Below are 25,822 nucleotides of genomic sequence, written 5' to 3'. Positions count from 1 at the left end.
GTAGTATTGTATCTCAAATGACCGTGTTTTTCTAGATTAGACTGACAGTTTTGTGTATTATAAAGGAACAGAAGAATTGGTTCTTGTTTCAGAGTGCATTGTCTGTTAATCTTTGACTAAATTTCTTCTATCAGTTTGATACCTTTAAATGTTTTTATTTACAAGCTAGTTTACATGAAGTTTTATATGTACTTACATGGGAGTTTTATCAGTAAACTTCAAAGCCACTTCGTATGAATGATTACAAGTTGTGGATTTTCATATTAAAAAGAATAGGAAAAATCTGTGGTGGGTGACACCAAAGCTTTTGCCAAGATAATATTATGCTGAAGGCATCTTAAAACAATAATTTTCTTTCATTTTCAGTCATACTTTTAAATCTACTTTAGAACTTGACACTTATGCCACATAAAATTGGAATTAGCTGCACTTCTACCAAAGGTTTTGTTTGTGCCAAGAGTTTCAGTAACCTTTCCTGCCTATTTCTCAAAATAGGGATGAAAAATATGTTTCCTTTTAATCCACAGAACCTGGAACACAAACATTAAATCAGGAAGTGTAGCAAGCTTTAAAGCTAACAAGCATGTTGCCATTTCCCACTGTTCCATAAGTGTAAGGACTAGATCTGAAGTCTGACTGCCAGCCAGTGTTGGGTGAATTTAACTTAAAAAATTGTGGAGAGGGAATCCTGTTTCTGAAGTATCTGGTGCAAACACTGTTGTAGGTCTTAATGAGTAATTTGAATTGCACTTGGGATGTTTATTGTAAACCAGGGTAAGCTGAGTGCTTCATTACAGTCTCATCAGATGTAGTTCCTAATTAATGTCAGTATTTTTGAGAGTTCAATCCAATCAAGAAACCTGGTTTTACTGAAATCAGTGGGAATTTTCCCATTGAGTTACTTCCCTTGACTCCACACCAAACCTGTCCTGTTAAATGCTTTTAAACTGAAAGAGAGTAGATTTAGACTAGATACAAGGAAGAAACTTTCACAATGAGGGTGGTGAGATATTGGAGCAGGTTGCACAGGGAAATTGTGGGTCCCTCATCCTTGGAAACATTCAAGGCCAGGGTTCTAAACAACCTGATCTGGTTGGAGTTGTCCCTGCTCATTGCAGGGGAGGGGTGTATTAGATGACCTTTAAAGGTCACTTCCAACCCAAACCGCTCTATGATTCTCTGCATTCCCTTTCATTGTTACTTTTCACAACTGATCATGGGAATAATTGAAGGACAAGGAAGATTCTTTCCTTGTGTTCAGAATCCCAACATTTTAAAGTTTTTCCTTGTCATGTATTCAGAGAACTACCACTTTTCTATTAGTATTTCCCAGTTTTGAATAAATGACACTTGAGTGGCCAGAAATTTTGAAAGCAGTGTAAAACCCAGCAAACCAAGACAGTTTCAGAATTGGCAAGAGAGAGGCAGGAAATGAATGTTTGTGAAAGAAAATACTGCCTGAAATAGTAGAAGGGAGATTTAATAAATTATTTTTAAATTTGTTTTTATTATAGGCTTAGGTATTCATTACTAAAATTGCATGGGGACACACAGCTTCTTTAATGAACATGAGTTTTTATTTACTGAGAGGTAACCTGAGAGGTTAGACAATCTCGGATGTCTAACTCAGCTGATTGTCCTAATGCATACAGTTGAACTTGATATTTTCTGTTGCTATTTTCAAATTCGTAATTTATTGACTAGTGACTCTAGATATAAACAACAGAAGTTCAAATCCTGTTAGCGTAATAAACTACTTTTCATTAGTGCAAGACTTGCTATAACAGTGTATGTATTAATTTCTTTTACTGTTTGCATTGCACTCTAGTGTATTTTCATCTGACGGCTTGTTCCTCCCACTGAAGTGGGTGTTGAACACTCACAGGCTTCACTGGTGAGGTTTCAGCCCTTGATATACAATCTGGTGCTGTGTTAACAACCTCAGAAATTGTATAATGGAAATTTGTCCAAGATAGTAAAGTACTGTTTCTTTATTACTCTTGCATTGTGGGTGCTTTAATGTCATTTTCTGTTAAGTGCATTGAACTTATTGCTAATCTTTTGCTATTCTGTTTAGCAGCCTTACTGCCAGCTTATTCTATACTTGCACTAAACCAGTGAGTGGTTCTCAAATTGTGGATCACTGAGGGTTGACAGTGCCCTTGCTGGTAATCCACAGAGATCCCCTGAGCTAGCAGATACTGGCTTTCCTCCAAGTCTCCATCCAGGTATTTCTCTGATCAGAAACAGTGGAGTGGAGGAGAAAGCCCATGCCTTCAGTGCCCACAGGCAAGGGGGTATCTCTGCTGAGCTCCTCTTCACTCAGTGAAAGTGTTTGAGAACCCTGGCATTAAGCATTTGAGTTGCTTATATTTAGACTGTGTTGCTGCTCCTTAATCATGCATGTCGCCCCTCCATTTCTGTGCAGATTGCAGCCCCACTCCGGAAGAATCTGCCCCAGGTATGTGCATTCATGGCTTCTGCTTCTTTGGAAAATTGCAGGGGTTTGTTCATAATTAACAACTGAACAAGTGCCTTGTTGTTAAGATTGAAGTGGTAATGCTCTGCAATATCACGTGAGTTACCTAAGCATGTTGGAAGTTACTGTTTCCTAAATAATAGTGCAAGGGGGTATCTGTTAACTTCTCATGCCCAGGTATGGAAGAGCACTTGTTCCTGGCCTCTTTGGTTTCTCCAGTCAATGTGTTTTAGCAAACTGTTGAAAGTGACAATGATTTGAGGCCTGTTCCAAATGACGCTGAAGTATGTGGGAGTCTGACATTTACACATTTCAGACATACCCTTTCATATATGCTGTTGAGGTGGCCTTTCTGAATGAGAACTCGAGCAGAACATGGAGCAGTCAACAACGCTGATGGAAAATCTTTGTTGTGGGTACAAACCAAGCAGTGTTGGGCACTGCAAGTCTAGTGTTTCAGAATGCAGATTTTAGGACACTTTCATCCCATTGTTAGCCTTCTTTGCTCTGTCCTTGTGCTTCCACAGTGTTGCGTTGCATTTCCAAGGTCTGAATAATATGCCTCTGTAATACTGCTCTCTCACAGCCAGATGGCTGTGATTTCTGCCTTTTGAGAGTAGTTGAATCTGAGTTCAGTGAAAGTTCAATCTTTGAACTGTTTCAGCGTGGGCTCCTGGGTTTATTGGTGAAACCAATGGGAAATAAAGCCCCGGTTCAAGTATGATTTTCATCTTCACAAAGTATATTCATATATATTCACATAATATATTCCTATAAATAGTCTTCTCAGCTACACAACTCGACTCCTTCTATCACTGAGAAAATGTTTTAATTAACAAAAAGACTCCCCAAGTTTTTAATTCTTGGAACACCCCTTTAGTTTCTGCAAAATTTATAGTGTATAAATGAATGTTATATATTTATTTTTAAGGTGGGAGTCACTAAAAGCAGTCAGGTCCCCCCAGCTGAGTACCCAGATATCCCCAAAACTGCATCTTAAAACTTCAGTGGCTGAAGCTGCAATGTAATGGAGCACATAATGCCTGCTTCCCTTTGAAGCTAAATGTGATGCGATTGTGTGCTTAATGGGTTGCTGATTATACTTTACTGATCAGGGCTAAGCAACTACCACTTAATTAACAAATATATCTTTTAGATACCATGAGCCCTTGCAACCGTGACCTAAACCAAGGGCAACTGTTGATGCCCAGTACTTTGATTTATGGATACTAGGTGGTTTTTAATGTAAAAAGACTAAGGATATCTTTTCAGAGCTCTGGAGGACAGTTACTTTAATGCAATTTTTGTTGCTCTGTAGAAGAGAAACTCTTGGGGGGAAAAAAGGCAAAAGCTTTTTCCAGCTGACATTACATCCTTGATTTATACCAGCTTTATGTATTATGTTAGACATAACATAATGCATAAAACAAGACACTTGGGGTTCTTTTTGTGTATAGTCAGAGAAGGTCCACTGTGTGAGCTCATAGCATCCCTCTTTCCCTCACTCCCTCTCTGCCCTTCCCCTCCCTGCTTTTCAAAATGCTACATTTCAAAGTATATATCAAAGTATGACTTTGGTCAGCAGCAGTCATAAGAAAAGTGGCAAAGACATATGGAGCCACATCTGGCCCTTATTTACCAGCCAGAATTCAGTTGTAGCTGTCTGAGTGGAGACTGCAGGACTTCTCTTACTGTACAATATAAAGTGCCTAAAGCAAATGACAGGCATCCTGCTGGTTTGTACCGTGCCAGTTTTTAAATGGAGTAACTTTTAACATGAACAAGAAACCTCTGATAAAAAAGTGTGATTTGTGGCCCATACCAACAGCTAGCTTGGACTAGGTCTCCAGCTGTCTTAAATCTGTAACACCTTGTTGCATCTTTGTTGTTTCAGGACCTATGCCAAATCATCCTACCTATAGATCTATCCAGTGGAGTTAGTAACAGTTTATATCACAGGACATAACAGCAGAGCTCAGAGTAGATTTCACATTAGACCTGGTGCCTCTTGGTGTTTGAAAGTGCCCTTGGTTGATTTGATAGAAAATATGCTTTCAGTAATAAAGTTCTGTTAGGAAAAATAATGAGGGGAAGACAGAAGGACAGGGAACTCAAGGTGAAAAGTAAGCACTTAAGAATCCTTTCACATTTGTTTGAATGCTGTCAGTGAAATGTTCCAACCTAATTTGAGCCTAGGAGTGCAACTCCTTTTATTCATGTTTACTGTTGATAGAAACTACCATCGAATAAAAAGTTAAAAGAACACAGGTGACACCTCTGTGACATAGGTAGGAAAAAAGCATTTAGAATTTTGCAGACTGACAAGGGCTTGTTTTTATCATGGCCAAAATCTTAAACCAAGAGAATACACAGCGCAGAGGATTTTTGCTCATTACCCTGGATGAGCCACTGCATTGAATGTGAGTGCTGGGAGGAAAAAAACCATCTAACAATTGCTTTATCTTCAGACAGGCTCGTGTACCACCAGTGTGCTTTGTGATCACCACAGATAAGCATATCTTTCAAATGAAGTGCTGCTAGACACACTGAAATTGTGAATCTCCCCTGAGAGAACTCATATACATGAGTTATACACTGAGTTAACTGTATACACCTATGTATACCCAGGCAATGAGATGATGATGTGCTGGAAGATATTTTCAGTTCTTTTTGCCTTTCTCATTTGTTTATAGAAAAGCTCTTAAATGCAGGACGAGAAACACTGTTTGTATCATCTGTGTTTTGCTTTTTAAGTGTTCATGGGGCCATATTATGGCATCTGATTTATTTTGAGAGAAAATACTTAGTAGAATATAAAAGACAAGCTGCAATTCCTTGCCTTTTCTTTTGATGTTTCCTGCTTTTTTGTTTTTTAATGGCAATGGAACAGCAGAGCCAAACAATTTCCCCTTTGTGTAGTTTATTAGGTTATCTATCTACCGCATAGAACAAAAGCAAAAAGGATAGTTTTGGTAATCTTGTCAGTTATGATTCTGTTAGCAGACTTCCAAAGTTCACCTCATTGGCTGCTTATCAAAGAAATGTTCATTATTACTAGCTCGTAGTTATGCCTTTGAGTCAAAATCCCAAACAACTTCCTTTCAGGGGCCTGGTCTGTACATTGCCTTGTTTCTACAGCCAACCAGAATGGGGGTTGTGTGTTCTGTTTGTGAGCTCCAGTGCTTTTTAGAAATTGAACACACTGTCCTTCCCTTTAAAAAGAGAGGCATGTTTCTGTTTCAACTTCACCTTGCTTAAGTAGGGCAAAACCGAAGCACTGTCCTATTTTCTTTTTATGTTGCAGACAGAATGGATTTTGGTATAGCATCTGAGTAACTTTCATACGGTCATAGAAATGGGGTTTTTTAATTGGTGTTTGATTAAGACAGAAGATGAAAGAAGGAAAGAAAAACTGAGCTTGTGGGGCATTTTAAGGCAGAGCAGTCTTTTAGGCAAAAGGAAGGGCACGGTGTTTGGTGTACTAAAATAGGACTTTGGCAACCCAGTTTCATTTCTGTGCTTCCTGTTTAGGACCTTGAACAGAGTCCCTCTGGGATGTATCTTGTGTGTTTCAGTGAAAGTCAAGGTCTGAACTACTTCCAAGGATCTGGCTAACTCCCATTGTAATCACTTAGTGTTTCTTGCTAGCTAGCTCTAAGCCTTCAAAGCAACTCAGCAAACAGAGGACACTTAAAAGAGTACCTACATGATTTTTTTCACCTCTCTGCCTTATTAGTCCTATGTTGCAAATGGGAGATAAGCATTGTCTTACCTCACTGAGGTGCAACAAGGATCAGTAAGATGGTGAGGCAGTTGAATGATACACCTATGAGTCCACAAAAAATTCAAAGGCAAGATATTTGGGAGAAATCTCATTGACAGAAATGGCTAAGATGTTCACTATTTCTGTTATATGATCAACTTCATGGTGTCTGTCCATGCACACACTATGAAAGGGTATGTTTGAACATGCACACACAGTTATATACACTTGTGTGTAGATATTCATGTTTCTATTATGCTTTCCAAATCAACTATTATATAGCCTGTTCTGTGGGCACAAATCTGGGAGCTATTACAGTCAGGAAAGTCATAACTGCCTTGTGGAGTAGAATTCTCCATATTTTCCTCATGTGGTAACCACTCTGTAAGATTACTTAATTAATAACAGGCAGGGAGTAACCATCAGCCAAAATAAAACAAGCCCTAAATGTGAGTTATCAACAACTTCAACTTGCAACATGAAGTTTCTTTTTAATGCATGTTTGTTTGTTTCAAATAAAGTACTTACAGTGCTGCTATTTTATTTTCTTTTAACCAGGTGAATGGAGCGAAGCTCTTTATCCCTTGCTGACAACACTCACAGACTGTGTAGCCATGATGAGTGACAAGGCAAAGAAAGCCATGGTCTTTTTATTAATGCAGGACAGTGCCCCGACAATAGGGCTCTGCCTGAGCCTTCAGTATCGCAGGGATGTTGTCTTCTGCCAAACTGTAAGCAAGCAAATATGGATGATTTGATTGCACTTTGACATGTGGTGGGGTCTGATGAAATCTGAAAGATTACTGTTTTCAGAATTTTTCGTATCTGTTCTACTCTCAGGTTTAACACTGTGATCTCCTCTCACAGGAGATCCTGTCCTTACCGGTCATTTACATGCATTTGACAATATATAACTGAAGTGTCCCCTTGCATATACATTCACTATTTTAAACAAAAATTACTCCAGAACTAGTGAAAGTATACTGCTTTGCCTTCTATTGCCACCAAACTAAAACCAGCAGATGGAAAGTGTACTCCCTCAGTTACTTTTTGTTGTTTTTTGCATTGAGAAAACCAACAGGACCTGTAGTAGCTAAGGAGAGAAGTCTAGCTACAGGGAGGGAAATGAGCGCTGGGTTTCTTTTCCCCAGAAGTTCTGTTTCTGGGCCTGCTGGGGTTTCTTTCACTGATTAGCAGATGGCTGCACTAAAAAGCTTTCCACATTTCTTCTGCCCACTACATTTCTGTAGTGTGTCTACTTCCCTGTGAAATCAGTATCTCATTCATTTATTTCAAACAGCTTATCTCTTGGACGTTGTTTGGTAGGGCTGTTGTCCAAAAATGTAATGTCTCATAGAAATAAATTCAGGGATTTTTTCTATGCAAAACCCACTTCATAGTGCAGATAATTTTTAAACTCAGTGCTTTGGTTATGTTTACCCATCATAAACAGAACTTTATTCCCTTCTATTTAATTCTGTAACAAAGTCGTACACCTGTGTACATAGTATATGGCAATCACCTGGGAAATTCCTTTGTTGACAGAGTGACTTAAGACTAGTACTAATCTTAGACCTTAGTACTGATCTAGTACTAGGTCTTCAGGATGTTGTCCCGAATATCTTGTAACACTAGAGCTGGAATCTTTGCATAATGCAGATACTGCATTTTAAAGCTGTCTTAAGATGCCATTAAAAAAAAATAATCATTTATTCATTCTGTAAAAATCCATGGCATGGAACTAGCTGTGGTGCTTTTCCATCTGTAACTAGAACAATTCTCCAAGGAGACTTTTTTGTAATTCATAAGTTGTAGACCCTAATACAGGTGATTGTATCCAGAAAACAAATAGATGCAAGATCAACAGCATTCTCATTTTGGGAGAGCTTGCAACATGAAGGCAGTGTGCCCTAAATCTGATTTTATGAATGTTTTGGGCTTTTGTTGGTCAGTTGTCTCTTTTCAGCTGTAAGGGAAAGAAGGTGACATTGAAGGGAAAAGAGCATCAGTCTGACAGATTTTATGGCACTTCTCATATGTGATATTGTTTCTGTTTGGGGCTGAAGAGCCTTTTTTGTCTTGAACAATTTCACTTTTGTGTGTTTTCTCTCCCACAGCTGACGGCTCTCATTTGTGGTTTCATTATCAAGCTGAGGAACTGCCTGCATGATGATGGATTTCTAAGACAACTCTACACCATTGGCTTGCTGGCGCAGTTTGAGAGCCTGCTGAGTACTTATGGTAAAGGCAGAGGACAAGTGGGTGGTATTAACTGTTGAGCCAGCAAATTCTGCATTAAATTGGCAGAATACGAGTGTTTTGGACAAGCTGCAGCTCAGCTACAAAATGATTTTGAAAACTGAATTGCAAAAGCACATTATATCTAAAGCACTTAATTAGCTAACAACTCTGAAGTTCTTCACATTTAATTGAATTACTTCTAAAGAGAAACTATACCTGTTTTATTCCAACCCGAACTATTCTATGATTCTGTAATGTCAAAGGTTTTTAAAAAAAATAAAATTTATCTCAGTGATTCTTTATTCAGAAAAGAAATGGATTGAAGTTTTGGTAAGCTGGGAGAAACTGTGCCCAAAATAATGCTTTTTGAATTTCCTTGGCTTCCTGTAATCTTACAGCACAAATTAAGATTAAAGAGAGAATACAAAAAGGGATAGTACTTTGTTCAAAATGTTTCAGTCCTGTGTCTGAACAGCCATCTGGATGTCAGTTAGGGAACGCTTTGTTGAACAAATGCAGAATATCTTGTAACTTTTCCAACACACTTTTACAACACAAAGGATATCATGTCTGTGGCAATGCAGAGGTACTTACTAGCATCACTAAATTGGAAAATCAGCATATATAATCTACTTGAACAACAGTAGTCTGGACTGTGCTAGACAATTGGTGTTTCCCAAACTCATAAAGTCAATGATGACATTGTCTACAGTCTGTAGGTCAAGGTGGAGGCCTGGTCTTCAGAGCGTCTTTGTCCATAGACCTTTAAGAGAGCGGTGACCTACAGTTGTCATCAAATTGATAAAGGGAAGTTGTACGTAATGAGTTCTGATTATGATTCACTTTTTCTTCCATGATTTAGGTGAGGAGCTGGCAATGCTGGAGGACATGAGTCTGGGAATCATGGACTTGAGGAATGTAACCTTTAAAGTAACTCAGGCCACATCAAATACATCTACTGACATGCTGCCAGTTATCACTGGAAATCGGTAAACAAAGCAAAACAAATATACTTCGCTCTTTGTCAGATGGGGACATGCCAAAATTGGTCTCTTTCTACCCAAGTTGTAGAAGAGCTGCGGTATTAATGAGCAGAACAAAATCAGCTTTGTTCAGGAAACTGGAAATCTAAGTGAAATGTCCATGAGAATGTAAAATCAACACTACAGGTTGTGGAGGCTTGCTTTTGAACTAGAATAGCTTTTCTGATTAGGAACAAGCTGTGGCAGTTCCTTAAAGTCCTCAGTTTTGACTGACACTTTTTTTTTAAGAATTGTATTATGTTCCAGATGTTATCCGTCTTTCCATAAATAATACACTCTCAGAATGTAGCTTTTTGATCTTCATGTCTAATGTCTGTTTATTTATTTGCAGTGATGGATTTAATGTGAGGATCCCCTTGCCAAGCGCCTTGTTTGATTTGTTGCCGCGAGAGATTCAAAGTGGCATGTTATTGAGGGTTCAGCCTGTTCTTTTCAATGTGGGCATCAATGAGCAGCAAACCCTAGCAGAGAAGTATGTATTCAGTCATGCAAACTCAACCTTAATGGCAGCTCAGCAATCTCCTGTTCTGATGGAAGAATGTCTCTATGCAGTCACAGTGTTGCATTACCAACAGTGATTCAGTTTCTCCAGTACACGAACAAGGGCATACTAAATGAAGCTGTCAAGTGCAAAACAAAAAAAAGGAGGTCCTTCTTTATATGGCATGTCGCTGTGGAGCATCTTGCCTCATGGGTTTGAGTCTAGTGCAGGTTTATGTGGTTCAGAAGTGAATTTACAGACAAGGAAATCTATCATGAGCTGTTTAACGCAGGGAGCTGCTTGTGACTTTAGACCTCTGTGAGTGAGGGATCACTAAACGCTGAGAAATCATTCTGAGTATTGCTGTGTATTTGCCCTCTTGGTTTTGCAACCTCTTGTGGCTACTGTCAAAAACTGGATAATGGGCTAGGTGGACCTTTGTTTTAACATCTCCTTGCAGTACTTATGTAATGCAACACTGTTTTTATAAAGCTGAAATATATAATTATATAATTATACTTGCTAGGGAAAGAGCCACCAGAGCTTCCCTCTGTTATGGCCATATCCTGTAAATAATACGTTGCAGATCAGTGCTCTGATGGAGAACTCCGGTGAGACAAGGCACATGCATGTTTTGACAGCAGCCTTGGTACCAGGGTAGACTGTATAGTGGGGGATAGCTAGCAGTTATCCCACAGTTACTGCTGTCCTCTATTGCCTGTAAATGTGACTAACATAGTTACAGATGTCAGTACTCGTCTGTTTATCTATGTATGTAGCTATAGTTAGCTGAGATGCATTGTTGACAATATTTATTACATTCATGGGTTTTAACTCCTAGATCCATATTTTTCATTTACGTTTCTGAAGTCAAAGTTCTCAATCCTATCTACTGATGGTTACTAATAGCTTATGAACTAAACTAGTAAATCCATTATTAAATGTTTGAACTTAGGTGAAATGATTTACCAGAGAGGTATTTAATATTGAAAGAGATACACAAAAGCCAAAGAATTTTAAATACTATTTCCTACAAGATTTTTCTTTCGCCTCCCTTCCCACTTTTCACCTCACACTCAAGTATTTTCTTTTTCTGTAATGAATCACTACAACACTTCTCTGTTACGCTTTACTTGGCATTTGAATGATTAGGAATTTCATGGGATGACTCTTTAAACTGTTTTCTAGTAGTCATATTGGCAAGTGCCCGTGTTTCAAAGAAGAGGAGAAGCCTTTTACCTTGGGCTTAACTGTTCCATTCTTCATCTTTTAAAGGTTTGGAGACACTTCACTGCAAGAAATAATTAACATGGAAAGCTTAGTGCGGTTGAATTCATATTTTGAGCAGTTCAAGGAAGTTTTGCCTGATGATTGTAAGTATTTGGTAATTAATGGCAAATTTGGTTGAACAGCACAATTCAGGCTAGTTTTTGCTTCATGTTAGTTGTTAAATGTTGCATTAGTTACTTCCAAGAAATCTCTTTTAATACTTCGGTATTGAGTAGAATAGATTCAAGAGGTTTAAAGGTCAGTCTGATTAACTTTCCTTTTTCAGTTTCCTTTTACTTTATACTCTTTCTAAGTGACATTATGTACTGTATAAACATACAGCTAGGGAGTTAGATTGCTGTGAGGGAAAGGCATAAAAAAAACAGGTTATAGCAGCAGCACTTTTATGTGCAGTTTTTGGTCACATTCTCTACATTTATGATAACCTATACAGAGAAAAACTGGCTGGTTTTAGGGACTTAATCACTTTCCCTCTGCTTATCCTTTGGCACTTTCCTATAATAGTTGCATCTGCAGCCACCAACAGAGAAGTCTAGCACCTGGAAGAGAGATAATAGCTACAAGCTTGAATTTTACTGGTTACATAGGAAAATTTCTTGCTTGTTAATGTGTTTTTGGAGGCAGTGCCATAAATGTTATTTCTGTGTGACCACACATGGGGAAAATTCATTGATTTGTTGTTATTAGTATCAAGCCTCTTGTAAACCAATTTCGTGGGTCTCACAATTGCAGTTTTATTGCAGAAATACAGATGCAGTAACATGTAACGGGATAGTGAGAATTCTGATGTTAAAGTACGTTATTGTACTTCCAGTTATCCTTGATTTTTTTTTTTTTTTGATGCAGCTGAGAGCAAAAGCTGTTTCCCTCCTTCCAGGCATTCGTAATCCTGCACAATTAATTCTCTGAAATTTTCACTCTGAAAATTTAACTTCTTATTTACAGTATTCTAGTATTAGACTTTTTTGTAAAGTTCAAAAGGTAATCAATTGAAAGTGATTTTTGTTCTACTTTTCTCTCAATTACTTCATTTCTCTGTCTAATCTTCCTTAATAATAGTTCCCATTCAGCTTCTTCCTCTCCTCTTTGATTTTGCTTGCCTTTTATTTTTTCTTACTTTAGTCCCTTCCCTTGTCCCCAGACCTCTGGTGTGGATCCAATAGTCTTTTAGCTTTTGCTTTTTTTTTTCTTGAAACTCTGTTTAACCCTGCAGTCTGGTTTGTACCCAGTCATTTGTTCCTTCCCTTTTCATGTCTTTAAAACTGTTTTAATTTTATACTTATTTTCTTCTATTTTTAAAGAGCACTGGTGCCGTGACCTTGAGTTTCCCATTTGCCAGTAACATGCCTTATACTAAAAGTTTTTCTTCAAGTAACCGGAAGTTGTGAATAAGGCTGGCATAGAGTGTTGGGACAGGTGGCATTAACATGCTTCTTAACAGTGAAGGAAAACAAAACAGTCTTGTGTCCATCTGCGTGTTCTCCCTTACTCTGGTTACTTGTCATTACATTGATCCCTGCCACATGAAATGGATACCACAAAGAGGGAAAACCCACCGTATGCCAAAACTTCCTTCTGCTTCACTGTTTGTCCTGAGTAAATGTAGACATATTGTATCTGGTTTTGCAATCCAGCTTGGACAAATGGTTTGTGGTTATAAAGATTTAGCAGGAGTTTTGATTAAAGTATGGAAAAAAAACTATAATGGTATCCCCACCAGCAAGTGTGCTAGAGATGCTCTGTGGACAACTGAGACAAACCTGGGGCTCTGCTTGTTATAAGGAAGGTCAGAGGGTGTTTTGTACCTACCTCCTCTGGGGAGATATTTATGACGTACAAAGTGAAACACACTTTTCCATAAACCCTTGTCAAGAGAGAATAACATTTTACATGTAACTGTAAAACAGGTGGTTATTATGACCTGCCAGTGATGTAGTCTGTAGTAAGTAGAGGAAAAAGAAAAATCAAATGGATTATTCTTCAGGACAAGAGGCCTAGTGAAGTATCTGCTGGCAGGTTGTAGGTAATGTTCCTTTCAAGAATACTACAGAAGGAAAGTTGATTCCTGATCCACTGTCCTCTGTGCTTTTAATTCTAAGTTAAGTGAATTACTGTCTTCGCTTCATTAGCTCCTTGTCTTTAGAAATACCTGGGGAGATGGTCTATGTCATGTTTTTTGTTTACAGGTATTACTTTCTTCCTAGGTGTAGAGTTCAAGCAGAGTAGACAAGTATATGCACAATATTGCTAATCATAGAACAGAATCATTTAGGCTGAAAAAGACCTTTAAGATCATCAAGTCCCACCATTAACACTGCCAAGTCCACCACTAAACCATGTCCCTAAGTGCTATCTCTATACGTCTTTCGCATACTTCCAGATATGGGGACTCCACCATTTCCCTGGGCAGCGTGTTCCAATGCTTGATAATCCTTTCAGTGAAGAAATTTTTCCCAGTATCCAGTCTAAACCTCCCCCGGCGTAGCTTGAAGCCATTACCGTTTATCCTATCGCTTGTTACCTGGGAGAAGAGACCGACCCCAAACTCACTACAGCCTCCTTTCAGGCAGTTGCAGAGAGTGATAAGGTCCCCCGAGCCTTCTCTTCTCCAGACTTCCCCAGTTCCTTCAGCTTCTCCTCATAAGAGTTGTGCCCTTTACCCTTCCGCCAGTCTTACTCCCTTTGTTTACTCTGTTATTATATTGCTATCAGATTCTGAGCCCCTGAAGTTTTAAATGAATGTGCATTTCCAGTTGATTTTAATTAAAATTGAATTTGTTTTGTTGGTGGTACTAATTAAGAATTGCTTACAAGCTTTGACCCAAGAAAACGTGACTGCATTTCCAACAGGCATGCAGGAAGACTTTCCACGTAACTTATCTTGTGGAAGTGTTGAATACAGATAAGTAAGTGGAGTTCATTTTGTTTGGTTTACAGGTCTACCTCGATCTCGTAGTCAGACGTGCCTGCCTGAACTGTTAAGATTTCTGGGACAAAATGTACATGCAAGGAAAAATAAGAACGTTGATATCCTTTGGCAAGCTGCTGAGGTATTTATTAATCTAAGCATCTCTGCATAGTTCAGCTGATTTTCTTTATGCATACGTATTTTCACCTCTTTTATTACTGATATGTTCCAATTTTTTCATTTGCTTGCACAAAGCTTGGAAATGTTGACAGGTTACGCTTCCTCTACAATAAGATATGGGGAGATAAAATGTATTTTCCACATCAGTAATTTCCCTACAACTCATGCAACAAAGCTCTGCTTTCTCAAAGATGACAACTTTTGACATCAGTCCTACACAACATTTGTGTCTTTCTAAGGAGAAGTACAGGTGTGTTCTCTGACAGAAGATTATGCATGAGGAAGGAATGATGAATTGTATATCCATTTCTAGATATGCCGCAGACTAAATGGTGTTCGATTTACAAGCTGTAAAAGTGCCAAGGATAGGACTGCCATGTCGGTCACCCTAGAGCAGTGTTTGATCCTACAGCATGAACATGGAATGGCTCCACAGGTCTTCACCCAGGCTCTGGAGTGTATGAGGAGGTAAGAGTTTGACTTGTGTCACTTATTCCTAAATGAAGAACCATGCAAACTGCAGAGGAGCAGAGGTCTCTGTTTCTATCAAAAGGGAAAAAAAAAAATGAAGTCAGAAAATGGCAAAACTGACTGCTGGAATCATCCCTCCCTTGCATGTATTAGTGAGTTGCATATGCTAAAGCTGGTTGTTACCAGATTTGCATCACATGGGCTTTAGTTGTCAGCAGTGAATTGGGATTTTTCAGAGAAGCATGTCAGAATGTGTTTTCAGTTAATGCTGAGCTTGCAGAACAGAAAACTGGTTCTTCTTTGAATGTTGTTTAATGATGGGGTTACCTGAACTGTCATAGCACTGGGTTTCCTAGTTCTAGATCAGGCAGGTTTCTCAGGGATGATCTTTTGTTCTTGGAAACACAGACACCTGCAGTTTGCAATGGTTTGCTGTGTGTATTCTTTAGCAGTGAAACACTGTTCACTGGCAGAAATGTCAGTATGGGTGTTTCACGATACAGCAACCAAATTTCATCACAACGTGTCAGTGTGCTGTTGTCATATTGATATAACGATGTTCTGTATTCTGAAGCAGCAGAGATGTTTGCAGAGTTAAATACTGTACTAATAAAAAAAAGAAAATCTGTTTACTGTTGTTCAATGCCTTGTTTCAAGCACTGCTGGAAAACTCCGTAACTCACATACCAAAAGAAAGGATAAGAAATCTAGCTTTAGTCTCTTCTCAATGTAGTTCAACAATGCTGTTCAGTCCTGTTTTTCAACATTCACTCTTACTGAATGTACTGTACTGTGTGTCTTCTCACCAAATTCTCTAGAGTGTTCAATTCTCTTATCCTTTCTGTATGTTTTTGCTGTTTGACCCTTTCTTACTCTTCAGTTACCTGGAAGGAAAATGTCTCATATAATAACACTTGCAGCCTCTTACACTAATAATTTGGGTTTTATATCTACATCTGATTGGATGTCACTGGACTTTTTTTATTTTCCCTTTTTTCTGCATTGTTACAGTGTTAGTACAGTACATGAAAACTGCAGTCAGAGACTAATTAAGCCTTGATACTAGGAACAAAATGGAATGGTTTTGTGAGGGAGAAGTTATTCACTTAAAATGGGTTTAAGCAGCTCTCATATATCTTTATTTAAATTATGCAACTTGTCAACTTAGACATCTGAAAGAAAAAAAGCTTTGTTGCACAGTTGTTTATTTAGAGTGAGAATAAAAACTAATCGAGTATAATATTAGGAATTTTGTTTCTTTAAATTTGTTACTGAATAAATGTTGGTTTTTTAATGCAGCTATGGACACAGTAGAGGCAGAGATTAATAATAACGTTGTTTTGGACTATCAATTTAATATAACACAGGATCAGATAAAATACTGACCCAAGAAAAGCACTGCTTTATGTTGACCTACACAGGGATATTGAATGAAGGCAAATTTAATCAAAACCTTGGGCTCATGTGTTCTAGCAACATCAGAGACTTGCCCTGATAGGTGAAAGATGCGACTTTCTCTCCTGTTAAATCTTTGACTGAGAGAGATTGTGCAGAACAAATACTGACTAGTCCTGACGGAATACTAAGATTAGACTATCCTTCAAGCCCATCACTCTTTCTTCCTCACATCTCATTGTTCTTTCGGGTAGGTGGTTGTGGTTTTAAAATTATTTGCCAGTTCTGCTCAGAACAATGGCACAGAATTAACGAAGCTTAACAAGAGAGTGAGCATTACGGAACAACTATACAGGAGTCGAGCTCCACCCAAATCCATTTCAGGCTGGACAGGATGATCTGAGCTAGATGACAGACATAGGAAGTGAAAAGGTAGCAAATTACTTCCAGGCATTCAGAAAATGTTCTTTTTCTTTTAACTTGGATCTTTTTATAGTGCAACCACTGGAAAATGAAGGCTTGGTTCAGCCTTGAAGACTTCTAAAATTTTGGGGGCAGCTGGAAGGCCAGGAAAAGTACTTACAGAAAGTGGGACTCAATGAAAGCATTTCAGCTCTTCTCTACTGATAACTTTCCAAACAAGAAAAGCATCCTTGCTTATACTCTTCTCGAAAAGTTAAGCAAGCACCCTCTTCTTTATGTGATGTTGGTCTTTAGAGGTGTTAGTTCCCACATACTTTTCTCAGGGACTTCCTTTCCTTCCCAGCCTTGTGATAATTATGTATCTGTGATAATTATGTTCAGTGAGGAGGACATCAGGGAGAGAACATTGAGTACGCATTGCAGATTCTTGCAGAAATTCACAGATACAAGTTTGTGGTTTTCACCTTAGAAACAAATATTCCATTAAAATAAACTCAGTTTTCTGTTAAATAAGCTGTGGCTTTTTCAGCCCCAAATCAAGTATATGGTAACTCACAGCCTACAAATAGTAAATCATGATGGTATGTCTGGGAGTCCAAGCTACAGAGGAAATGACTGCCTGGCTGGTAAGGCAAATCAAAGGCAAAGTCCAACTAGCTCACATAGCCTCTTCCATCTGCAACAGTGCCAACACTCCCCCCTAGACCTGTGATTACCTGACCTCCCTTTCCCTTCACGGTTACTGGCCTGCCAGATACACCAGTGGAGCTCTTTGTGTGAATATGTTCCAATCCAATCCAGAATCAGTCTGGGCAGCAAAATCCTTTAAACATTTAAGGTAGCCCAGCTCATTTTCATTAAACCAATTAGGAAGTTCAGCCAACAAAGAAAAGCTGTCTCTGATAGGGGCTCTTGAAAAGCAGTTGGAAATGGGGTGAGGGAAATGATCTCTTCTAGCTGCCATGGAGCCAGCTAAGCAGATGACATAATGAACCACTGACAGCTGTGTTTGCATATGATCACTCACTGCAATAAAACAGCCAGGATAAACAGCTGTGTCGGATTTCTTCACTGGTTGACCTGTTTTAAGAATACAATTGTGATGAGTTGACCTTGGCCACCTGCCAGACTCCCACCCAGCTGCTCTCTCACTCCCCCTGCTCAACAAGACAGGAGGAGAAGATATGATGAAAAAACTTGTGGGTTGAGATAAAGACAGGGAGATCCCATGCCAGTTAGTGTTACAGGCAAAGCAGACTTGACTTTTGCCAATAGATTTCAGTGGTAAGAAACAAGGACAAAAATTACACCTTCCCTCCACAACCCCTTTTGTCCCAGGCTCAAGTACTTCACTACTTCATTCCCAACTCCTCTACCTCCTCCTCATATTGAGCAGGTCGAAGGAGGTGATCCTGCCCCTCTATTCTGCTCTCATGAGACCCCACTTGAAGTGTTGTGTACAGTTCTGGTGTTCTCAACATAAGAAGGACATGGAGCAGTTGGAGCAAGTCCAGAGGAGGGCCACAAGGACGATCAGGGGACTGGAGCACCTCCCATATGAAGACAGGCTGAGAAAGTTGGGGCTGTTCAGCCTGGAGAAGAAAAGGCTGCGTGGAGACCTCATTGCAGCCTTCCAGTATCTGAAGGGGGCCTATAAGGGTGCTGGGGAGGGACGCTTCATCAGCGACTGTAGCGATAGGGCAAAGGGTGATGGGTTTAAACTAAAACAGGGGAAGTTCAGGTTAGATATAAGGAAGACGTTCTTTACTGTGATGGTGGTGAGGCACTGGAATGGGTTGCCCAAATAATCGGTAAATGCCCCATCTATGGCAGTGCTCAAGGCCAGGTTGGATAGAGTCTTGGGCAACATGGTCTAGTGTGAGGTGTCCCTGCCCATGCAGGGAGGTTGGAATTAGATGATCTTAAGGTTCTTTCCAACCATAACTATTCTACGATTCTATGGGGAATGGGGGTTTGCAGTTGGTCTATAGCAGCTTCTCTCTGTTGTTTCTTCCTCCTTCACTCTTCCCCACTGCAGCATGGGTCCTTCCCATGGGCTGCAGTCCTTCAGGATAAACTTGCTTCTGCATAGACTCTCTACATGCCCAGTTTCCTTCAGGAAATATTCACCTTCTCTACTGCCAGGCCCTCCATGGGCTGCAGTGTGGATATCTGCTCCACTGTACTCATCTCCTTGGGTGCGGAGGAATCCCTGCTCCAGCACCTGGGGCACCTTCTCCCTCCTTCCCTGACTTTGGTGTTAATACGGCTGCTTCTCACATATTTTCTTGCCATTCCTCACTGCCATGCAGTGTGTTGCCTTTTCTTACATACACTTTGCCCAAGGCACCACTGTCTTGGCTGAGAGGCCTGGTTGTGCCTGCAGTGGGTCCATTTGAGTTGGCTGGAGTCAGATGTGTTCAACACAGGGCAGACTCAGCTTCTCCTCACACAGAGGATTCCCATACACATGCTCGATTAGCAGGGAATTTGCTTCATCTCTTTGCCCTGGTCCTCTCCTAGAGGTAGTCTGCTGATGAATGTTTCAAGACACTGTACAATTTGGTATATTTGTTATTTCCAGAGGTGACTTTTCACCCCTCAGGTGGAAGCATCTACCTGGGCCAACAGTGACAAGGAACACGCTTTCCAGCTCTTGCCTCCATTTGCACTGTATGTGTTTGTGCATATGTCTTTGTGTAAAGTTGAGTAGCTTGATAGCTTTAATGGTACAGATGTGGCATGTGATGTTCATAACGTCTTCTTGCCATTTTGAGCCTTTCTTCCTTCCCGCCCTCTCCCATTGTTTTACTTCCTTATCTATATCCTAAAACACTTTCTTTCCTCCAGGCTATTCTGTTGAGCCTTTATCCACAACTTTCCAGTCAGCATTAGCTTTCCACATACTCTGCTTCTCCTGAGCACTTTGCACACACACCACTGTCCGCACCACTACAAAGATAATCAGGATGTGTAGGCATCACAGATTCAATCTGCCCTTATCCAGTATAGGCACCAGGAGGTGAAAACATTTGCATCACCAATTTTGATGTGTTAATCCAGATCAGAAATAGAGTTGGTTTAGTTCCCTGCCCACGTAATTCCATTTGACTTGAAATGTCACCAGCTTCTGAAGGTTTTTTTTCCTCTTCCACCACATTTAGGGTATCTCTGATGTCTTCCAAGACACTGTCTGTTGGTTACCTAACCTTGCTACACAACCAGCAAGGTTATGTACCACTTTTTATGGATGGAGTGAGTGCACTTGTTCTAAGTGCAACACAGGTTGCATTTAGTTGTTGCTTTGTAAACTAAACGTAGAGTTGAACTGGGGAGGGTGTAAGAGAAATCTAAAATGAAACACCACACTACAAAGCCTCAAGTTACCTGAAGAGGTGTTCTCTACTGTCAGTCTTTGGTGCTCAAAGCAATGTAGGAAGCAGGGGCATAACGAGATGGGCTGTGCTATGTCTTGCCTTTACATGCATATATTGAGGCACTTCAGAAACATGCATTTTAGAAAGCATATCAATACACATGTGAATCCATGTTGAAGCAGAAAACTAAGTGGGTGGTTTGGGGTTTTTTTTGTTTACATATTGAGCAGGTAGTTAAGAAGTTAAATTATATCACTGCAGCGTAAGTGGAAGGATGTTTGAAAGGGTCAAATACTATAATGGTTATTCATGTTCAGCTTGCTTTTCAGAGCTCCACTTCTTTGCAGCATGCAAAGGCATGGCAGAGCAGCATGGGATATTATTGCTTGGCAATCTGAAACAATGAACATGGAAAACCATTTATATTCAACCTACATGTGTTTATTTTTAGTGGACTACAGTACTTCTTTCTTATTTTTCTCTTTTATTCTCTTTCCCTCTCCTTATTTCTGTAATTGTGCTGACACATATTTTTGAGACGTTTTCCCACTCTTTCTTTACTTCATCTTCTGGATTTTGTTGTGCTTTCTTCCATGTTTTTTCATTTTCTTGACCACCTTGTGTTGCCATCTCTTTTTATACATTCATTTGCATGTCCATCTTCCTTTATGTTTTATTTCCCTCCTCCCAACCTTCTTCCTTTTCACAGCATTGGAACACGGGAGGTAGTCACCCAGAAGAACTTGAGTGGCTTGGTGCCCATCCGTGATTTCAGACTAGATCCCAGCCTCCTCTACTCTATTCCTTTACTAGCTCTGAGCCCCAATTTACTGATTGTGTGGCTGTTTCTGAGCATAGCTTACCTGGTGGCCAGATTACGTTGCAAGTGAAGATAAAGTTTAAAAACAAAAGCAAAAAAAAAGCTTGAATGTGTATTGCCACTCGGTACCTGCTGGACAAAGGAATGTGTCATAGCATTGTCTGCCAGGAATTATTATTATGCCTTACAATTTTACGTTTCTATTGTACTAAACTGTAAATACACATCAAATTATTTTATCAAAAAGAATTGTATTGAAACTTTAAATTCTTGTTCTGCTTTCAGTGCTTGTAACATAGTCTGACATTGGCCTGTTACCTCGTTACTTTAGCCGGCCTGAAGATCTCTTACCAAATATAGTTTTGTGTTACTTGTTTCATGTATTCCAGAGAAAGGAACTCTGTCTGAAAAGAATTTGTATCTTTTGTATATTTAAGGTGTATGCTAATCTTGCCTTTCATTTTTACGAGGTATGAAGAGAAAAATAAAAACATGGGTGGGGTTTATAAGAAATTATAAGAAATTTATTTAACGAAATAAACAAATTTCTACCTTCATTTCAAGCGATAATATCCAAATTACATTGCTGAACAATTTGTAGAGCCATAGTCTTGTTCCTTTCTCATGGTTAAGTATGTTCTAACAGACCAGTGTACCCACTCAGAAAATGACTTGCAGTGCGCTGCATGTAGAATTTGTTCATTCTATTTGTAGATCTGCATTTTGTAATGTATTAAAGACATGAAGTGAATGACTTGTGGTTAGAAAGAGGATGTGATTTGCATTGGCCTGCTAATGGTCCATTATCTGTTTCAGATGCTCTGTTATAGAACCTATTCTGAAACAGGGTCATTCTCATCCTAGAAGTTAAAGATACCAGTCTTTAATATTTCAGGCAAGAAGAGGGAGTTATCAGTTAGCTCCTTTAGTAGGTGGGTTCGAGGTTTTCCACTGCGCTTTAATTACACTAGACTAAATATTACTGTTATTTGCATTTTTAAGTGTTGGACAGCTTTAATAAATTATGATGTTGATAGTGGCTTAGAGATAAATGAATGATGGTAAGTTAGCATTTATTTAAGTGGTGAGACTAAAGCGGCTTACCTAGTTTAGTCACGCAGAATAACTGCAGATGAAATTTGGTCGTTGTTGATATAACATCAACCTGGAAGAGGCCTACTAAACTGAAAGATTTTGTTGCTGCAGTTGTCTGGCAGAGCTTGTCAATAGCAATAGCTGATTAAAAAAACTAACCTCATTTAATGTACTTTGCTAAATTCATGAAGGAATTTACTTCGCTTGGTGCCTGAGATGACAGAAAATTGGGCTTTTGAGGAGAATTCTCCTAGTACTGTGATTTCTATTTTCTACTATTATTAACTTGCTTAAAAACCATAGGTAGCTATAGCTTTTATTATCAGTCTTAATGGAATTTGAAATTACCTGCTGAGAGAGGTAAGCTTAAGAAAAGAAAAAAGCACAGTTAGAGTAAAAAATAGAGCAAAATCCTAAATTTGGTGAATATTCTAACTAAAACCAAAAAAAGTATGTGGTTACATTTGTATCTTCATGAAATCAGACTGTACAGTACACTGTCTCCTGGTAGTTTTCCTCACTGTTCTTCCAATTTTCTTTTAAAAGGAAAACAAAAAACAAACCCAAAACAACAAAAAAACAAACCCCAAACCAAACAGAAAGCCAATAGATATCTATCTATATTTACATATAGATATTTAAGCATCCTATTTATTTTTAGTTGCAATGGATTTAGGTAAATCCTTACTGCTGATGAGATTTAAAATTGTGGTATGATGGTACTGGACACATCCACACCCTGTGCTGGTATCTGGTACCACTGTGTCTCTGTACATACAATTTCTTCTTCCTGCTTAACACTGGTTCGTTTGCTATGGGTACCAAAATCTGCCTTTTTACAAAGTGAACAAATGTCAGGTTGGACTGTGCCTTTGCTCTTGCAATGTGATGAATGTTGTGGGCTCAGTCTAACAAGATGTGAAAGTAATTTTTAGTAGGTGTTATCTCCACTGAACTCCCTAAGATTATTAATCTGTTTAAATAAAGTGTAAAGGCTTTGCTCATGACTATCACTAGGGTTTTGCAGTAAGATCACCCTTAAATTCATCTAGAATAAAACCCCAGGCTTTCTGAAAACAGTCTAGTTATTTTCTTAAGCCTTAGTGGGAACAAGTTTTCATCTTTTTTATTTTTAGCTTGGTCTATGCTGTCATTCAGGCATACAGATTTAAAATGCTGTAGTGCACACTGCTTATGTGCCTCCGGAAGAAGAAACACAGCACATAAGATGGTGTGTGAAATACGTCTTTGTCACCATCTCTGTGGCCTCCTTGTGCCATGGAGGTGCACGTGCAATAATCAGATGCAGTGGGATGAATTATGAACGGAATGGTTCACTTTGGAGTGAAAATGCTCATCTGGTATGCCGTATTTGCTAGTTAACCATTGTTTTTATTAGTACTCCGAAGTATAATTTGTGCCTGTTTTTGATTAATCTGGTTGACTGCAGCAGCCTCTGGAGGAGGGGTTCCTGTAAAACACAAAACAGTGCCATGAAAATAGTGTCATCACGTACAATCCATTCTACAAAAGGCAGGCACAGAATGTGCTCTGGAGACAAATTTCAAACACGCTTAAACTTTGTCTTAAAGCAAAAAGTTACTATATTTTACAAGGTCGATCTAGGAGGTACATACAAAACACAGTTCTGGTCAGTTTAACCAGCCAAAATTAGAAGAACAGTGAGGTCAGTTTGAGTGAGAGAGCTTTCAAACTGAATGGGAATCCAAACCCTCCTTTTCAGTCAGATGACCACAGTTTCTTTGGTAGATGCTGCAGCATCTCCAGGACATGAATAAAGTGGTATTTCCACCATAAGATGCTGTACTGTACACTTTGCCATGAAGTTCTAGTATTCGTTGTTTAGGTTTCAGTCCTCTATCAGGGAAAGACATTCTCCTGCAAGCCTAACTTGATCTATAATATATATGTAAACAATAGTGCTTCCTCTTTGTATGTCTGTTTCTGGATGTAATCAAAGGAACTGTGAAGTAGATTTATGAGTGTAAAGAAGCCTTATAACTGGAGTAGTTTTTTATTGTAGCACAGAACCTCTTTGTAATGTGGGGCAGTTGCACCAAAGCATTGAGTGAAAATTGAATTCACCACAGCTTTGTTTCATTGGAGTGATGACTGTCAGTGCATCCAATCTTTTTTGCCCCCACACAAAGCTGGTGTTTCATGATTAAGATTTTTTTTAGACTATGTTGGTTTTCAAGTCAATTTATGCATGCAGAGATTACTGGAAAGTCCTTATTTTTGTATCAGCTCTAATCTTTAAGTAAGTACTGATAATACAGGGAACAATAAAATTACTTCCAAGCTCTTACTGAGAGATGAGCAGTTTTTCTTTTTCAGCTTAATGTATTAATAAATTAGCAGAACTGCCTCTAAGCAATCTTTTGGGATCCCTTGTGCAATGAAGCGGCATGCGAGCTCCTGAAATACATGAAACCATCGGGGAGAGAACTTTTTTCAGTAGATGTGCTGCTGCTTTTTAGAAATGCAAAACTAGCAATCTGACATAGCATGTGTCCATCCTGTGTGCTTCTGACTGGCATTGTATGATGAGTCCTCATTTTTAATATTTGCAGTGGCAAATCAATTAAGCGCTCATTAAATATAACCAACTTTTTTTTTCAATGCTATAAAATAACCAGTTCATTTCATCTTAGTTTAAGTCTTTTTTATTTTTCTTTTTTTCCTTTTTACTGCTGTCATTTTTTGTGCTTGTTTTTTTTCCCCAGTGAGGGTTGTCGCCGAGAAAATACAATGAAGAATGTTGGATGTCGCAAGTATGCATTTAATTCCCTGCAACTGAAGGCTTTCCCAAAGTATTACAGGCCTCCAGAAGGAACTTATGGAAAAGTTGAAACATAAGCATACTATGTCCTTTAATTGCTGTTCCATTAAAACGTGTGGATACACTCTAGATTAATCCGTGATTTTGTCATCCAGAGGAGATAAATCACCTTTTTGTACGTTTCGCTAGGTTATCCAGAGCATGTTACTTACAGAATTGGAATCTCTAGTAACAATTATTCTGACACCTTAGCTTGAGAATAGTGTGAAAACGCTCTGCCCGTTTAAATAGCCTTCAGTGTATGTAAGACGACCAGATATTGTGCTACTTCCTAATTATCTATATGCAAATAGCTAGGTACCTCCTGGGTGGGCAAGGACTCTAGGAATGGCATTGGGCAGCTGTTTCATGTCACATCTTTTTATACGGAATTGAATTTGAGATTGAGCTTTTCATAAACTTTTTAAAACTGCGAGTAAAACTCAAAAGTTGTAAATAAAAAGGGATTGGATCCTAGACGGTCTAATAGCTGTAGAATGCATTGTTACAATCAAGAAACAGAAGTTTAACTTAAAAAGAAAAAATCAGCACAATAAAAGCCAGGAGTATAATTTGTTTTACTGTATATAGGATGGCATCTTCATAAACGAGATTAACAGTACAGAAAAGGCCAGGCATATGAAGTCTGGTTTCTAGTTCTGTCCAAATAAAACAAATTCCTGTTTTCTTTGGCAAGTAAGGACTTGGGCACACATCTGATGTTAAGAACTGTTTTGGAAACACGGTGATGCTTAATCATTAACACCAGCAACAGTTCCCTCTGCCCTTCCCCACTACAGAGCAAGTGCAACAAGCAGGTTGCTAATGTTGCATGTGACATGTTGGGTCTCTCCCATGGTGTCGTATATTAATTAACACATTTTTACCCATGAATTTTTATGTCAGTTCTGGATTTTAAGTATCTTGGGGGGGTTGGTTACATTTTTTTTATTGGTATTTGATTTTTATTCTCTCATGTCAATTTTGTATGTCAATACAAAAATGCTGAAAGTG

The 25,822-nt window shown here is 38.9% G+C and overlaps 1 protein-coding gene across 11 annotated transcripts in view; it reads left to right on the top strand.

The window, feature by feature from the left end:
• The window catches only part of INPP4A (inositol polyphosphate-4-phosphatase type I A), a 74,357-nt gene extending 49,459 nt beyond the window's left edge, over positions 1-24,898 (top strand). For 8 of the 11 annotated variants that reach the window (XM_065677654.1, XM_065677649.1, XM_065677653.1 and 5 more), the window contains 9 exons: positions 2,429-2,461; positions 6,801-6,973; positions 8,360-8,483; positions 9,346-9,472; positions 9,858-9,998; positions 11,283-11,380; positions 14,235-14,347; positions 14,699-14,853; positions 24,714-24,898. In XM_065677654.1, coding sequence (XP_065533726.1) covers positions 2,429-2,461; positions 6,801-6,973; positions 8,360-8,483; positions 9,346-9,472; positions 9,858-9,998; positions 11,283-11,380; positions 14,235-14,347; positions 14,699-14,853; positions 24,714-24,846 — 1,097 coding nt within the window. In that variant the 3' untranslated portion in view covers positions 24,847-24,898. The remainder of the gene's footprint in view (positions 1-2,428; positions 2,462-6,800; positions 6,974-8,359; positions 8,484-9,345; positions 9,473-9,857; positions 9,999-11,282; positions 11,381-14,234; positions 14,348-14,698; positions 14,854-24,713) is intronic. The other 3 variants (XM_065677655.1, XM_065677651.1, XM_065677647.1) reach the window with 1 other exon arrangement.
• Positions 24,899-25,822: the final 924 nt, after the last annotated feature.

This window comes from Lathamus discolor, chromosome 4 (assembly GCF_037157495.1).
Source record: "Lathamus discolor isolate bLatDis1 chromosome 4, bLatDis1.hap1, whole genome shotgun sequence".
In the NCBI taxonomy this organism is placed as follows: domain Eukaryota; kingdom Metazoa; phylum Chordata; class Aves; order Psittaciformes; family Psittacidae; genus Lathamus; species Lathamus discolor.
This window is presented reverse-complemented; position numbering and strand designations above follow the sequence as displayed.